This window comes from Agelaius phoeniceus, chromosome 2 (genome assembly GCF_051311805.1).
Source record: "Agelaius phoeniceus isolate bAgePho1 chromosome 2, bAgePho1.hap1, whole genome shotgun sequence".
Taxonomy (NCBI): Eukaryota; Metazoa; Chordata; class Aves; order Passeriformes; family Icteridae; genus Agelaius; species Agelaius phoeniceus.
The window spans coordinates 113,881,927-113,899,152 of NC_135266.1; the positions used below are offsets into that span (position 1 = coordinate 113,881,927).

Genomic DNA, 17,226 nt, shown 5'->3' on the forward strand with positions numbered 1-17,226 from the left:
AGTATTGCCAGTCCATCTTTATTAGTACACCACCCTGTGTTAAGCAGCTGGGATTTTTTTGCATGATCATGTATGGCTTCACTGTGGATCATTATATTAGTAACTTAAGGCCAAACAAACACCATTAACTCAAAAATAACCACCAGTACTGTAACTTTTATTTGCTAATAAATATCTTAATAAACAGGCTTACCCCATCTGTAAGACCTGATAATGCCTCTTAGGAAATCATAGAAAAATAAAATACAATAATAATCAATAACTTGTACTTTGTACAAAAATCTCATTATGTTGCTCAGCAGGTAGTTTTGCCAAACCCCATATTCTTTCTGCAAAGAGATGGCATATGTGATGCAATTCACCTTAAAAATACTCTAATGTTGAGAGCTGAGCATTCTATTACACTATTAACTTGTAGGCATGCCAGCACATGAAAATTTACATGAAACATCATAGTATCATAGGAATAGAATCATAATAATAAAGAAAAGAAGAGAACACCACTTTTCAGTAAATAATAACAACTTCACGTCTAATGTAAATTCCCCTTGGGACTGCAAATCAGTAGGGTAAGCTTTTTATTCCACGGATATTCCTACAGTACCGTTATAAACAGGCAAAAAGAAAGTGCAGTGGGACATGTATGGGAGATGTATTAGGTGAAGAAAAGGAATTCTGGGGAGTGAGGCAGTCCCAGGGGGAAGCACCGACACTGGCTGTGCAATGTTCATCTCCCAGAAGGAGCAGCTCCAGAGGCACAGGAGCTCAGACCATGGAGATGGAGCCCAGAGCCTCTGGAACTGCAGCACCAGGGCAGCTCTGCTGGGAGATGAGTGCTGAGGACTGAGCCACGGGTAGTTGTCATTATTCAAATATATCTTGGTTAAAGAAGCAATGGCAAAACAAACCTTAGCAGGGGTCTTTAAAGAAAACGTGGGTTTCAGATTACTGGTAGGGATATGAGATCTGTGCTGAGGCCATGGTTTGATTTTGTAAAATAATTTGCAAGTATTATGACTATACCATTGCTTTTGAAGCCATCTACCTCTGAAGTTTTGACATGGCTGCTTAAATATATAATCTAAAGTGTCTGTCATCAAATATTTATTCATATATACACATACATTGATACATTTTATGGCTATGCTAGAACAGCAAACTATGAAGAGCAGTCATATTTAGTTTTGTACAATCTAATTTCACAGAAGAGACAGAGATTAAAACCCCTTTTAATTCAGATACATTTAAAACCAACACACAGAAATAGATAGAGGCTATCCTGAGAAAACATACCAACCACGTTATCTTCCAAAAGTAAATCAAAGCTAATGTTTGGAAGGTAGCAAAATATTATTTTTGTATTTTTTTTCTGAAAGTCAAAGTGGTTTGTTTTTCTTTAAAAAAGTGATGACAAAATTAAAACTGTTAATTGCAGCTAAATCAATGAATGTTGCTTTGCTAGAAAATAAACTATTGCCTTTCAGTAAACAGGGTTTCACATGATCTTTTAAAGAGTTTTTGTTTTCTTGCTAAACTGCAGGCGCAATCCTGAGAAGTGCAGAGAAGTTCCCGAAGTCAGGAGGATTTATACCACCCCAGAGAAGAACGAGCCCTTTTTATGCCTCTGGGTTTTCAGTCATGGCAGCGCTGTGTGTGATGTAACTGATACCACCAGAGAATGTTGATATTGGCCTCAACAGAAGCAGATGGAAGGCTCTGTGTAAGAGCAACAAACACTGAATCCCATCACCAGAGTTAACAAAGAAACAACTTTTCCCACTTTTAGTGTGAAATAGACATCTCAGCCTTACTTAGAAGAGTTGGGAGAAGAAATTACTGCAGAAGAAATGGTAGTAAAAAACTACACTGCCAATTCAAAGCTCACTGTTTCTTGGGGAGGGGCAGATAGGCAATCATGGCCATTAAGCTGTAAAATGCTTACAGGTTTCCTTATTAGGAATCTTGGAGTGGGATGGTTTTCTTCAGATAGGGAATTAGTAAAAGAATCCAGAAAATGGAACCACTAAGAGGGCATTTGTTATTTTATTTGCTATTGTGCCATTCATTAACTGGCAAATCTGAAAACAGACTGCAGTGCACCAGGAGTAGGAAGCAGCTTGTTCAAAGAGGCAAATCATCAGCCAGAGCTTGTATTATGAAGGGGAGATCATATTGCATCCTGATTTATGTTTAGGAAAGAAGAAAGATAGGAAAGTCCTATTTGTTTGGAAATTCTGTTTGTTTGATGGGGCTGGTGGTTTCATCCTGAATTTAAATCCAGAAGTTTGGGAAATTATCTGGGGAGAAAAACCCCACAAAGCCAAACAATTTCTGCTAGATGCCCTATTAGATGTGTAGGTCAGTTAGGTAACTAATTCCAAAGTCAGAGTTGACCATCCATGCCAGAGAAAACAACAAACACTGCAGCACCCAACTTTTGTACCTTGCATTTTACCTTTTCCATGTTGAAGGTAATCACAGCTTACTTGATCACATCCCTGAGGTAGCAGCCTTGTCTTTTAGGCTCAGTGCGCTCTCTTCTCCCCATTAAATGAGGCCATCTGTTCCAGGAAAATCTGTAGAAACCTTTGATTCAAAACCTGTTCCACTCACTTGACCTCTTCTTATGGATACAGCTGACTTTGGATCATGCCCTGAGGGACCAACCTACATCTCAACCTGAAACGCTTCAACAGAACAATTCAAACCAGCAAAAACTTTTAGCAATCCATTTGAACAACAAGACAGCTGGTGTCCCAATAAATGCTGGTTCTCTAACAAGAAATTAACCATGACAGTATTGGGGTGCAGGAAAGGAGAGTCTGTTTGGAGATCTGGAGCCTACCTACAGAAAATATGGACACTGGGCTTATCCCACTGCCATGTAAGTCAGTAACAAACTCTCATGATTTTAGATCACAGCAACACTATTGCCTATTAACACAGAAAATTCTAATTCCTCACAGTCACATCACTCTCCCAGGAATTAATCGAGATGTTGATTAAAATAATTCAGCAGGATTTGGAAATACAGGATGTGGTAGAGCAGAACTCGCCCAAAAGAAAAATGGAACTTCCCAAATTGACAATTAGTGACAAATAATCTACAGATTTGGAACATTGGCTGCACTTTGTCTTTTTCAGCTAATCCTATTTTACACAAAGAGACTGTGATGGTAAGTTATACAGCTCAGAGCACCCAGCTTCTTACAGGAGAAAAATAATAATCCTATTATGCTTTTCATTTTTCCTATTAAAAATTTTCAGTTAAAAAGCAGTCTGAATGAGAGAAAACTAAAAACTCGGTTTCTAAGCCAATATTAACTGGAAATTTCTATGTTTTATTATTTATTTAGGTTCCTCTCAAGAAAGTCCGTATGTAGCTATAAGAACAATTAGTCATTCTGAATTCTGTCAGCTGGACTTTACAATATTAATTATGACAACTGTACCTGTTTTTTTTTTTGTTTTGGGCTAGAATCTGAAAGTCAGAAAATAGATTTTTTTTCCTTCTTATCATTCAGAACATTATGTAGTAATGATATTATGAAAATAGTCCCTAGACTGTTTAATTGGGCACTTTTCCATCATCCACAACCAGAAAGGAATATTTGGGTTCCAAAGCAGATTTCTCCCAAACCTGATTTTCCAGATTCTAGATTCAAGATTACTTTCTCTGGAGTCCCTTGACATCCCATAGTTAAGAATGCAGAGACCTGGATTTCTCTTTGATTTGTGGGTTTTCAAGTCTCAGGGTTTTGGCTTACCTACCATTCAACATAGATGCTGCTGCTGACCAGTTCTTCACTGAATTGTCAGAAATGAAGAGGTGTTAGTCTTATAAGGCAAAATATCTTATCTCATGGTGTCTTACAGATATTTTACAGGGATTTTGATTTTTGATTATGCCTAACTCAGTCTTGTATGAAGTCCCATGTCAAATCACCCTTTTTATATGAATTAAGCTGCACAATCTCAGAACCATTTACAGACTCAGGAATTTCTGAGGTGGGACTGAGATGTGTGCAGAGCTAGTCAAAGTTCTCAGATACATACAGCTAAAAATTTTGGACAGGAACAAAGTAGAACAGATGTGAAAACTTTAAATTACTTTGAGACAGAACTTCATACTTCTATCATTCCCCCCATATCTTCACAGTCAGAACTTGCATTTTTTTATTCCAGTTTAATTATTCAGGTATGAAAATATCAGATAATATGCTAAACCTTTCTGGAAGAGATAGGTACTTGGGAAATCTCTTGCAGGAAAGGAAAGTAAGATATACTCGTGCAGGATATTTAAAGAAATATATACACAAATAGATTCCACTGAACTCGTGTTACCTTATTTCACATATAAAATATGGAAATATACTTTAATCCATTTTAACCTTAGGTTTTTCATCAGCTGTTGTTGTTGTTTTTATCTTCTAAAAGTCAGCTTATCTTTTTATGCTATATGTTGGCATATCCCTATTCATATGCCCATGAAAATTTCCCTCATTTTAACCACCTAGGTGTCCATAAATGATCATGTAAAAGAAAATAATTTATATACTCTGTAAACATCTTTGTGATTTCAGCAGAGGAAATGAAAACTCTTTATAGCATGGACTCCATCTTCCTAGTTCTGCTGGCTCATGGGCACCTTGCTTCCCCTTTGGGATCACTAATTTCTACAGTAATTAGCTGAGTGGAAGAGAACCAGCAGGACCCAGGAAGGGCTTGGGTGAGGTGGCAGCAGAAGGATGAGCAGGCAGCCTTCTCTGAGCCTGTTTGAAAATGTTTTTTTCGACCAGTGGAGGAAAAGAGAGGCTGTCCATTTCCAGCTAACAAGCCAAGGAATTTTGGGAAGAACTATGCACACACAGTGCATGCCACGAAAATTTTTAAAAGCAAATAAAACCCATTAGTGTTGTTGGTAATAGGTAATTAATTCTGTAGGTTTGAAAAATCTGGTATTATGATGTACATTCTATTTACAATTCTTTTTGTACATATAGACAAATATTTTATAAGCATAACATGTTCACCATACCCTGGTCCATGATCTGAGGAATTATATACAACACTAATGGATGGGCAGTGTGCACTACTAAATACAGGGTGTGATGGTGGAAGACTTTGCCATCTGTGAGTACTTGGCAGTGAATTATGCAACTCTAGGGTTTTTGTTAGAGCTCCTTGGCATAGTATGGACACTTCTTCCCTTTATACCTTATTGTAGGTTTTAGGGAGTTATTGATTTCTCTCCCCAGGAGATTTCACGATCATTATCGTACTATGAGTTAGCCCAGCCCACCACATCTTTCCCTCACTCTCAAAAAATAATTATAGTGCTATTATAAAAAAGAAATTATCTTTGCTGTTTATTCAGGAAAGATTCATTACAATTGGTGAACAAGAGTATTCTGGAAGAACACTGCTTAATGGAATACAGAGTTCTTCAACCATGTGCAAATGCCACAAGTGTCTTTTTTTAGTGCTTTTCCTGGAAGATGCAATGGAAGACAGACTTTTTGTTATGATTTTAACTGAAAAAATGTTGGACTGGATTAGAGGCAACTCCTGCTTTTCACCCTCTGAGAGAATATTCCCAGACCAAGTGAGCCCATGACAGGGGAGTTACAGGTACCCTGTGTTCTAAGAGAATTCTGAGCTGCCAGAATGTGTCCCACAGAACCATCCCATCAGCTGAGGTAAAACAGTTCAATAACTGCTGCAGTTCACAACAGGGCCAGCTGGAAATGAGGAGCTGCTCTTCAATACAAGGCCAAGAATGTTCTGAGCTGCTTTACCTTGGTGGCTGATGTGGTCCCATGGGGTCATTCTGACATGGAAATTGCTGTGGGTAATGCAGTCTCACTAGGCACCTCCATGGTCCCTGCTATTCCTCATGGTAAATCTCAGCTGATTCTGGATAAAGGGGGTCTGTTTGTTACTTATGACCCATCTTTGAATCCTGTAGGAATCTGCATTGAAAAAGAAATTAATGAAGCCCTGTGTTAGGCTCATATTAAAAATGGCAAATGGATAGTCAGTCTAAAGTGATGTAAAAATCAAAGTACTGCAGTCTATGAGCTCTGTGTCAGAATAATCCAAGTAATATCTAATAGAATATTGGACTCAGAATTTGACTAATTTACTCACTAATTCATTTTATTGTTGAGTGCACTATTTGCAAGTAAAGGATTGCTTTATGCTGTCTGATGTCCTGAAGCATGGCATGTTTCTAAACATTTATTGGATAGAGACTGGATTTAAGTTCATGGGAAACAAAAAGGGTAAATTTTGTTTGAGAAAAATTTAAATGAGGTGGTTCAATTCTCTTCCTTTCGCCTCATGGCTTCCTGTTGTTTCTCAATAATTCCAACGTGCAAACACCTCATGAGTAAATTCTATTAAACATTCTGCTGTGTCTTGCTCAGTTTTAACACCATGAACATCATGAACAAGACCCTCTCTGTTTTACAGGTTCAGCAAAACGACTGGATACAATTAAGGCATGAAATTCATCTGACCAAGCACAGTTACCTGAATGGATGAGCTGTCACTGAATGCAGAGAAACAGGTAAGAATTATTTCTTTATACACATCCACGTTATAACACCTTTTTTTTGTTGCTTGCATATGGCACACACTTTATTTTGTGAACTTTCAATGGGTACTTTTAGTCATGTAGCACTCTGGAATGTGGGCCAGATTCTCAAAAACAGCCTATTAGATTTGCTTTAATTTATCAAATTTAAACTCCAGCTGCACACTGCAGTATACAGGATAATTAGAGCTAATTTTCTCATGAAGAAAGAATTTCCTGTAACAAAGAAAGTTACTCTAATTTCACATATACATTTGTGGCCTGTACAGAATTAAGCTCACATTTGAAAAATAACACCTGTTAGGGTTGTTTTTTTGTTTTTAAATTAAAAAAATATGAAAAAATTGCTAAACTAAAGCAAGAATAGACTAGGAATCAGCACAAGAGCAAATAAAACATTCCCAGAATTGGAAAAATGTAAATTTCATCAAGATAACTATTAGAAAAGTGTCATACTGCACCACCACAAAAACAACAACAGAAAAACAAGCTGTATAAAGCCACAAAATCCTGGATTTACAATGTTATTAACAAATGTGCTCACTCAAAGAATCCTTGTTCTTTCCTTTCTGGTCACCCAAACTCTTGTTTATATAAAAAATATATCTGATTAATAAATGTTTTACTTTTGTTACATTTTTTTTCTATTGAAAAAATATTTTCAGTAGTGTGATAAATTTAGAAATTAATTTTCATTAAATATATCCAGGTTGTGTGCATATAACTATGTCAATTCTGCATCCTCACTACCAGCAACAAAAAAAACTGGCAAAAGACAATCTAAAAGTGCACATACATGGTTTGGGTCAGCTATGAATGATTTTGAAACCCCATTAACAAATAACAGACTCATACCTCCTCAGTAATGGATTTAGTTGTGAGAAAGGCTTATTCCACAGATGTCCTGTTGTTTGCCATGGAAGCAATGATAGGCAAAATGGATCATAAAATGATGAAGCAAAATCCACTTTTTAATTACTCTGTGGTGTGTCAGTATTTTTCAAAAGGTTTCAGGAAAGTATGGTTTTCTTTCTGTAAGAGCACCTCTACCAAAAAATTATTCAGATGTGGAATTCAGGCAGAATTTTTCGAGTGACAGTCACAGAAAAGAACAAATGGTTTTCTCCCCACTGAAGGGCTGTGGTCCTGCAAAACTTACATCCTTGTGCTGGACTGATGACTTCAGTGGAAATACTCCTGCTGACAAAATTACCTTTGGAGCTACAACAGGATTGAAGCTGCCCTTCTTTAAACAAGCTCATCAAATTGGCATTGTAGAACACCAGTGGCTCCTGATCTTCAGAAAACTCTTTCCTCAGTTACATCTGCCCTTTTTTTTTTTAATGAAAGAAAGAAAAAAATTACTTAGTGCATTCCTGCTATCTCACCTAAATTAATGCAACTATTCCAACATAAATTGACAACAGGGAATCAGGCCTCGTGTCTTACTCTGTGATCTGGTTGGAAGCATAATCTTTTCTGAGTTGCTTTCTGATTTTCATTCTTTGTCACTGATATACAATGGCAGCCTTTTCCAAGACTTAGGAAATACCTTGTGATTTACAAGCTGTAAATGAAGCAGTAAATACCATTATGATTACACAAAGTAGTTAGTTCCTTTTGATATACACATAGATTATACTGATTACCCAAATGCACGTTTCAACAGAAGAGCTGCAATGCTTGAGTACATTGGAATGCCACAGAACTCAAAGATACCCTCCAAAGGACACAGGAATGAAGAGAAGCTTCTGCTCAGGGTTACATGTGACATGCATTGCAGATCTGTGTGGGGTTCCCACAGCACGGCCATGCGGTCCTGCCCCTGCTCCCAGGAGTGCATATCCCATGCAAAAGTTTGGAAAAGTAGCCCAGCACGTCTGTGTAAGTTGTCTGAACAAAACATGGAAGCTGGAAGTCTTAGAGAGGTACAAATATTATGTTAGGCCTTTGCTGACGTTTTCTTGCATGTAAATATGGCTATTGAAGGGTTCTAAAGGTAATACCTCAGATGTCCTTTAGAGATCTGTACTAAATGAAGAGCTGGTTTGGAATGACCAGAGCTCCATTTCAGCAGAGTTTGCTTTTTAACTTCTAAAAGCAGTTAGAAGTAGGCTCAAGGCAACATGTTACCACACTGCTGTCCTGCATCTCCTTTTCTGCCTGTGTGCAAGGTCACTGCATCCTGCAGCCTGTAACTTCCAGCAGCAGTGGGGCTGCACTGCTGCCCTTGGCTGGAAGAGGATATGGCCAGCCTGCTCCCACGGGAATGATTCCATCACCCCACCCATGGCTGGCCCTCTGAGCTCTGCTGCTGCTGCTGCTGCTGGAGATGATTCCCTATCCAACAGCAGAGACCTGCATGTTTGAAACAGAAAGCTCTTCTGAAATCTGTGTGTCTGCAACAGAGCTGACACCCGTGTTTTACATGTGGTCAGTTTTCCAGTAGTAGAAGCAAATGCTGAGTATTACATTGAAAAAAAAAAAAAAAGGGTTGTAGGGTGGTGAGGAATCCCAAGGATAAACAAATTTCCCAACCTAATCTAAAAGTTAAAGCATAAAAAGTGTCGAGTGCTAAAGTAATTGAAAATCAAGAACCTTCCTTAAGATTTCAAACAGATTACTCTCACTATGCTTCCAATTATTCACACAATGAAAAGTCGCTACATAAAATCATCAGTCATTTCTGCAAATAATACTAATGTTTTGAGGCACCAGCTTACCAGCATTCAAACTATAGAAAGTAATATAATGATAGGACACATACTTTTGGATTTAATTAAGAGATAAAATAAATATTTATGTTAAACTTCTTTTTGATTGCACATTTGGTGTTGGAAGTTACATGGTCACAGAACATGAAAGAATTCAAATACTTTTTGATCTACCAGCAAATTCTAAATACATCGATAAAGAAGCCACACCAGGCCAAATAGATTACTACTTTCAAGTAAGTCCATGAAAGTTTCCCAAATACTGTTATACAAAGTTACACATCCATGCTGAGTTATTCATCAATGTGTAGCAAGAGTCTTGCAGTAGGCCAGGATTTTATCGGCAGAGAACTGGTGGAGGAGCTGTGCAGTGTGATTAAAAATTCCAGTTTGGAAGCATTAACATAGAAGTACTTGTATAGTCTGAACTGGAGACTGCAGTTCTTGAAGTTGGGAAGAGCAGGAGGGAAGAATGAGAATATTTTTCCATTTTAGAAATGCTGAGGCACAAAACACAGTTGCTTCTATTACTTTCATACATGAAATCCTTTCTCCTGTATGTGCATCATGTGTAACCGCAAAGTCTGTAAACTGCTGACTATTCGTCTCTGGTGTCCAATGAGTGCAACTCCAATTCTTCTAATGTCACTGCAAGATAAAAAGTTTCATCTTGGATGCAAATATAATAAAGCCTCTGGTGCACAAAAGAATATAATTATATGATGACTTCTTCTCCAGGACAGTTTCCCTTCCTGGCCACGGCATATAAGAAAGCTGCAAATGTTAAATTTTTCTGTATCTGTCAATTTCAATTTTTGAAAAAAACAGTCATTTAAGAAAAAGAATATATATTTTGGATTCCAAAATTATAATAAAAAGATGTATTTAGAGAACTGGGGCTTAATGCTCTTAATTAGTGATACTGGGGCTTATTAGTGATACTAATGGTCAATTAATCTTTCCAAATCTCAAGGACTAATCAGGTGAGTTCCAACAGCCCATTTTTAGTAATGTGATTGTAGCAATTGTTTCCCACTCATACTTGAAAAGGATTGGGGCTTACACACTCAGTATCACAGTTCTGAGGCAGAAATAACAGGTCGTGCTTCTGATGATTTGGGGAATGGTAGGAGGTAGTGAAGGATGGTCTAAAGATCAAATTAGCAGTGAATCTTCCAGACTGACCCTGATTCCCCTCCCAGTCCCTCTCATCTAGCTCTGCACCCCAGAGTGGGTAGCTCTTGTCACCCACAGGGCTCAACTCTTTGGCAGGAATGAAGTCAACAGCCACCAGAGCTCAGCACAATTCACCAACTTAGTTTTTCTATAAACATCCCCAGCTGCAAGAGCTGAGAAAGATCACAGAGGTGCTGAAAACAGGAAACTTCAGATATGCCAGATTTGTCAATTATGCAAATCCCACACTGGGACATAGACAGATATTGCCTGTTTATCCTCAAAAACTGTATGATACAACCAGTAAAGGAACTCATGGGAAAAGGCATGGCCTTCATGACTTTCAGATGTGCAGTTCCAGATATCTGCATCTGATCTGCAGATTGGTATCCTCTAGCTGAGGAACCACTGCAGAGCTTGCAATTATTATGTGCTTAGGCTTAACATTCTCATGGGGCATGATAGACAACACTTGAGGTCAGCAAAAATATTGAGTATCTGAGAAGCTAAAAGGAGTCAGTGTAAAGAATAAAACTTTACAGTGGAGAGTGCTTTTAGAAATGCAAGACCAATGCTTAGCATTTATCAAGGAAGGTCTGAAAAAGCACAAAAAGAAGCCAGCAGGTCTTGTGTAACACAAATTATTTGAAGAGAGAGGGAATCTCTCAAAAAGTTGAAATGGTATCTAAAGAAAGTAGAAAGGATGATAACCTTAGATTAGCTGTAAAAGCACAGTAAGGCAGACTAAAAAGGAACTTGAGAAGTAAAAAAAAAAAAAAAAAAAAGCCCAACAATAAAATAGAAAAAATAAAAGTTAAAATAAATCTTTTTGCAAACTCACTGGGTACAAGAAACCTGCCATAAAATGTGTAGAGTCTAATGATGATTTAGGCATAAAAGAGCACTGGAGGAGTGGCCATTGCTGGAAAACTTAACCATTTGAGTTGACATTCACTGTGGAAGAAATTGAAATGACTCTCATGCCAGATCCTTTCTGGGGGACGTGCCAGAGTATCTGAAGTGACTGCAGGAGAGGTTATAGGAAAAACTGTAAAAACAAGCTGCAGCCCATGTCCAGACAAGATTATATTTAGGCAAAAGTTCCAAAAGAAAGTGAAGATGAAAAAATGGACTTACTATCAGGGTTGCGAGAGAGGGAGTTACCAGCTGTGCTCCACATGTTAAAAAATTTCTTGGTGCCTGAAGTATGGAGCATGGTGCCAGACAAAATGTTTCCAGGGAAGATCTGGGGAACCACAGACCCGTGAGTCTGGGATCATTACAGGGCATAAGGGAAACTACAGGAAAGTACAAAATTACTGGATGCTTGTATAAATGAGCTACTTGAGTCACCGTGGCTTTTGCAAATAAAAGTTCTGTTTTATAAAATTACTTGTTTCCAGTGGATGCAGATGATCCATTTGATACACCTCACTTGGATTCCCAAAAGCCTTAGGGAATATTCCTCATAAAAGCTTTATAATGAAAATGAGGAGCAACTTCTGTGTAATATAGGGTATAACATAATATGTAGCATAGTGTGGTCTTTGCATGACTAAATAACTGTAGATTAGCAGTAAATGGTCAGGTTTTACAATGCAGTTATTGATATAAATCTGCAGGGACCTCTGCTGGGATAACATTGAACATTATTGTTCAACAAATCAGTAAATGGTCTGGGAAAACAGGTCAGTAAGAGGTGAACAAGTCAGCTGGTGAGGCTGAATTGTTCAGGGCAGGAAGGAAAGGGGGCAGCTGTGCAGAGTTTTGGAAGGATCTCACAAGACTAAGTGAGATCCATGCCATAATGTGGTGGTAGATGGAATTCAATGTAGGTGAATATGAAATGATACACATGGGAGAAAATCGGTCCTAACTTTACATGTAAAATTCTTCAATCTTAACTGACAGCTACCATTAATACAGGCAGTCCCAATCAAATAAAAGATTGGGAATTCATGGGAAGGGAATAGAGAGCAAAAGAGATCCCATCATCATGCTACCATATGAGTCCATAGTTTGCCCAAACATTTCTGTATTGAGTGCAGGGTTTGCATTAAAAAAACACAGGGCGGTGTCAGAGATGGTTGGAACAACTTTGTTGTTAGGACTGATAAAGTCATGATGATATTCATAGCAAAGTAAGAAAATATTTTTACCACTGATTTCAGTGGTCTAGATCAAAACTGATTCCCCAAGAAACAGACTCATCCCTGGCTTTTGGTTGTATAAGCGTGGTCACAGAGTGGATCTAACAATTCTGGGTCACTCCATCTTACATTTCTTGTGTTGTTTTGCTAAATAACTGTATTTGTCTTTTGTGAGCTGAGGAAGGAAAGGAAATGAAAGCACTGTTCCATATTCCACAATATTTGTGTTTCTGCAGCATCCAAATTCAGATTAATTAGTCACTGTAGGGATAATAGATTATATACTTACTCAATATTCATTCTTGAAACCATATCCAAAGTTGTGAAACCTGCTGCCATGAAGTTATTTTTATACTGACCCATTTTTATGGAATCCAGCCAGTCACTGACTGAAACAAACAAAGGATATTCTGGAACTTCACCAGGTGAATCTGGCATTCTGTAAACAAAACAAAACAAAAAAAAGGGAAAGGTTACCAAGCAATACAAAATATGACACCCAATTTACCCTGGTTGACAAAGCTTCTACTAAAAGGCAGAAGGAATGAGAGAGGAGTCTGAGCTGTAAAGGTCAGACCTTAACTGAGGATCTCTTTAACCTCTTGTCTAAAACTCATAAATCATTTCAGTCTGCCAAGCTGCACTACTTAAACAATACATTTTATTAAAGAACTGCAACTCAGTAACACACTGAGGAATAGGCCTCTCCCACTGCACTTCTTTTTGTTCCCAGAATGTTTCCTTGCAGATCGACATGTTCAGGATTATAGTAATTTTTTGATACAATATTCAATGTAGAGGACAATGAAAATTTAGCATAAGATGCAATTAAAAAAATTAAACCACCATGAGATGATTTTTACATTTACCTACAACCGCCCCACCCCAGATGGCTCCTCATTGTGATACCATTATGCTACAGGAACACTTTGATTACAGTACTCAAAAGCTAAAACTCACCCTAAAAGAAGGCAAAAGAATAAAATGTCATATTTTTGCTTTTACATATAATTACATAGAGGAGCAAATAAAATGGAACGAGCTAATTTAGTCACAATTCTTTTTGAGCTCTTTCCCCTAATATTATCACAACTGAAACAGAAAGATGGGGAAAAAAAGAAGATTGTAATTTTGGGGCACTGATTTCCAGTCTTCTGTTGTGTGCCACATTTGGAGGGCTCACAACTTCCACTTGCTTTATGCATTTTATGTAGAGAAATTGTATGAATAAAATGCAGAAAATGCACACTGCTGTTTCTAAAAGCTTTATGATAGTCTTTAGGAGAAAGACACAATTTATTGTAAATGAAAATTTAGACAGCAAAAGCCAGCCAACATTTACTGATAGAACATGACTTCATGTAGGAAGCAACACAGCCTCATATCTTAATGAACCAAGTTTCACCCACACATCCTCAAGTACAGTAAGTACAGTGATTTTCATTCATACTATCAAAATGAGAGAGGGAGAAGCTGAAGGACAGGAGAACACAGTTAAGTACAAACTGTAATTAAAGACCTACCACGGTCCCTTCCCATCTGAATTACTCTATGATTCTATAGAAGGTTACCCAACAACTGCACCAAGCATTCTCAAATGAATGGGAAAAAACTTTCACAAGCAGGTGAAGTCAGTCATAGTTCAAAAAAGCATAAGTATTTTAGACCCTAAGTTATGATTTAAATAAAAAGACATAAAAGTACATTACTCTGATGCTAAAGAAAGTGATCCAGGCACAAACAGCAAGTCATATATATTTCTATTCATACACCCAGAGAGGACGCTAACTCTAGGGCATGGATATTTAATCCCACAAGTCTCCCTAGTCTGTGTTGATGAAATGGCTGCAGCCCTCACTCCAGGTTTTCCTACCAACTTCTCCATTCAGCCTTTCCCACAGCGAGGTACCAGCCCCAATTTTGCCTTGTTGCTCAGCCCTTGTCAAAAACATTTAAAGGTTCTCAGTAAGCCCCACTCAGGGCTTGAGAATCCTTTCAAAGCCCACAGGGTCTCCATGAAAGCGCCTTTATCTTATCTTAAGGTGACTCTTAGTGACTGAAGAGAGTGAGGCCACCTGGACCTTTGCTGATTTCAGCTGATATATGCAGGGACAGCTTGGATCAATAAGCCTACAAATACTGACAAATTCTTCTACCTCAGCCTTGCTTATTCTGAGGCTGCATTCATTTCTGAAACATTATTAACGACAAAAATCAACAAACCCTGGGTCCCACTATCAAGAATTTGTTGTGGGATGGTAACAGCATAGTCTCTTATTTGGTCACTGCTGCCATTCTGCTGCAGACAAATAAAGATTTAGCAAGCTAAGACACAGCTACTTTCTGCAGGATATTACTCCAAGGCAGTTCACAAATTGCTTGAGCACTGTCAGATGGAGAGACAGGCTGCTGAATGGAGAAAAAAAAAAATTACAAAGAGAAAACAAGCATATAGGCAAAACACACATACACACAAAAAGAACAAAGAGATTCACAAAGATTAGGGATAGATAGTGCACAAACAGAACTCAGACAAAAAATAATAATAAAAAAGCCTAATATAATCTGCATGGCTTGAGAAAAAACCCTCCTTGTACAACAGTGTATTAACAATGAAGCAAACCTTAAAAGGAGCTTAAAATTATTTGAACCTGCATGACTTTATGAACTCAGAACATTGTGGTTCTTCCATCCCTACTTAATGCCTTAAACCACATAATGAGAGCCACGATGTGTTATGAAAAAGCAGAATGTAACAAAAGGATCTTACACAAGGACATCCTCCACTAGGGTGTGAAGGGTGCTGGGGTTGCGGATCAGCTTGTCCAGGAAGCTGACAATGTCACTGAATTTGGGACGGTGGTTCCTCTCCTTCTGCCAGCAGTGAAGCATCAGCTGGTGAAGAGAAGCTGGGCAGCCCATGGGAGCTGGAAGCCTGTAGCCCTCTTCAATGGACAGTATAACCTACAGAAATACAATCTGTATGGTTACCAGGCATTAAATACTGAAAGGACAGTGTGACACTGATAATTAGAAACCAGGGATGATAAATTATCCGTGGCACAGCTACCCTCACTTTATGCATTGCTGGGGCTTCACTCAGGGAATCAGGACTGGCAGGGGTGTGACCAGAGGAGACAGGAAATATTTTATAGGCATATAAAACACAGTAGGAACTTTTTTAGGTTCACTGGTCATCCCCTTCAAACAGCTAAGAAAGCAGGAGGGGAATAAAGAATTCACCAATACCACCGTTATTTTTCACTTCAGGGGGCCACAGATTTACCTGGTATGGCCACTGCATCCCACCAAGCTCTAATATTTGCATTTTGACAGTGTTTGTGTGTAATACCCCAATACAATCAAGCACCACAAATACACATTGTGGCACCTGACAATTTACTTGGTATTCACATGTTTCTGCTGATCCTTAGAGTATGATTAATTCTGACAATGCCCCCGCACCAAGTTACAGCAATGTTATTTTGCAGTCTCCCTCAGAAACCTGGATGTGTGAGATGTTTGTGACTAAACAAAAGTTAATAAAATCATGGTATTACCCTAAAGTGAGTGAGACCTTCAGATTCAGCAGATACAGAAAGTGTGTTTGGTAAAGATTCAAAGAAGCAGATCTGCTGCCACAGGTAAATCACATGTATGAAAATCATATGTAAATCACATGTTGATCCAAGTAACACAGGTAGCAAAAAACATTGATTGAAAAGAGTAGCAGCCTGGCTTGATAGGAGTTAGCAAAACTAGCTAAGTTCCATAGAAAGCTTCATGGATTCATAACAGCTTACATGGATTCATCCTATAAAAGGTTTGATTTTAAAAAACACAAGGGAAGGTCAGGAGGTTCTGCAATGAGTGGTGGTAGCAGTGGGGATGATGTTACAAATTACACAGTCAGGATTATTTTTTGTGTGAAAAGGAATGCAAACCTAGTCAGTGGCTGATCAAAAATGAAGCTAGGAAAAAGACCAGCCTTACCACACATGCATAACCCTCCCACATAAAAATCCAGCCAATGCTAAATGTTTTCTAATGTAGAAATGATTGCACACAATATTTATAACCATACAGTGCACTTAGGAGGAACATACCTGCTGCACTGATACCCACTGAGCTGCATGGAGACATCAATCATTTTCACACAGATGTATGTACATGCTGCAGACATATTAATGCAGCTGGAAGGGGTTACATTAAACTGTTTACAGCAAATCAATGTTTTACAGCACCAGCTCTGGCTTCAATATATTCAATCTTATTATCCTGGAATATATCCCCATTCTCTATTTGAATTCTGAATTAATGCAGGCTCTGCTCAGCAATGCCTAATGCTTATGCTGCAAGCATTATGTAAATAAAATAAGAGTAAGGAAGCCACCTTAGGACCTGAACTCCCCTTGATGGCATGGCAGGAAATGGAACCAGCCTTTTGTAGCTGCTCACAGCTGCTGGTCTGTTTTATAAACACAGGAGACCTGGTCCTGTAATGCACATGCTGCTGTTACAGGGAAAAATACCACCATCCCATTGCCAGGGAAATATTTCCTTCAGAACCTTGCCTCCTAGTGATAAA

The 17,226-nt window shown here is 38.3% G+C and overlaps 1 protein-coding gene across 5 annotated transcripts in view; it reads right to left on the reverse strand.

Annotated features, from left to right (window-relative positions):
• Window positions 1-136: 136 nt before the first annotated feature.
• EPHA6 (EPH receptor A6) overlaps window positions 137-17,226 on the reverse strand; it is a 373,338-nt gene continuing 356,248 nt past the window's right edge. For all 5 annotated transcript variants that reach the window (XM_077174587.1, XM_077174585.1, XM_077174590.1 and 2 more), the window contains 3 exons: window positions 15,409-15,602; window positions 12,928-13,077; window positions 137-9,960 (listed from right to left, as the gene is read on the reverse strand). In XM_077174587.1, the coding sequence (XP_077030702.1) occupies window positions 9,846-9,960; window positions 12,928-13,077; window positions 15,409-15,602 (459 nt within the window). In that variant the 3' untranslated portion in view covers window positions 137-9,845. The remainder of the gene's footprint in view (window positions 9,961-12,927; window positions 13,078-15,408; window positions 15,603-17,226) is intronic.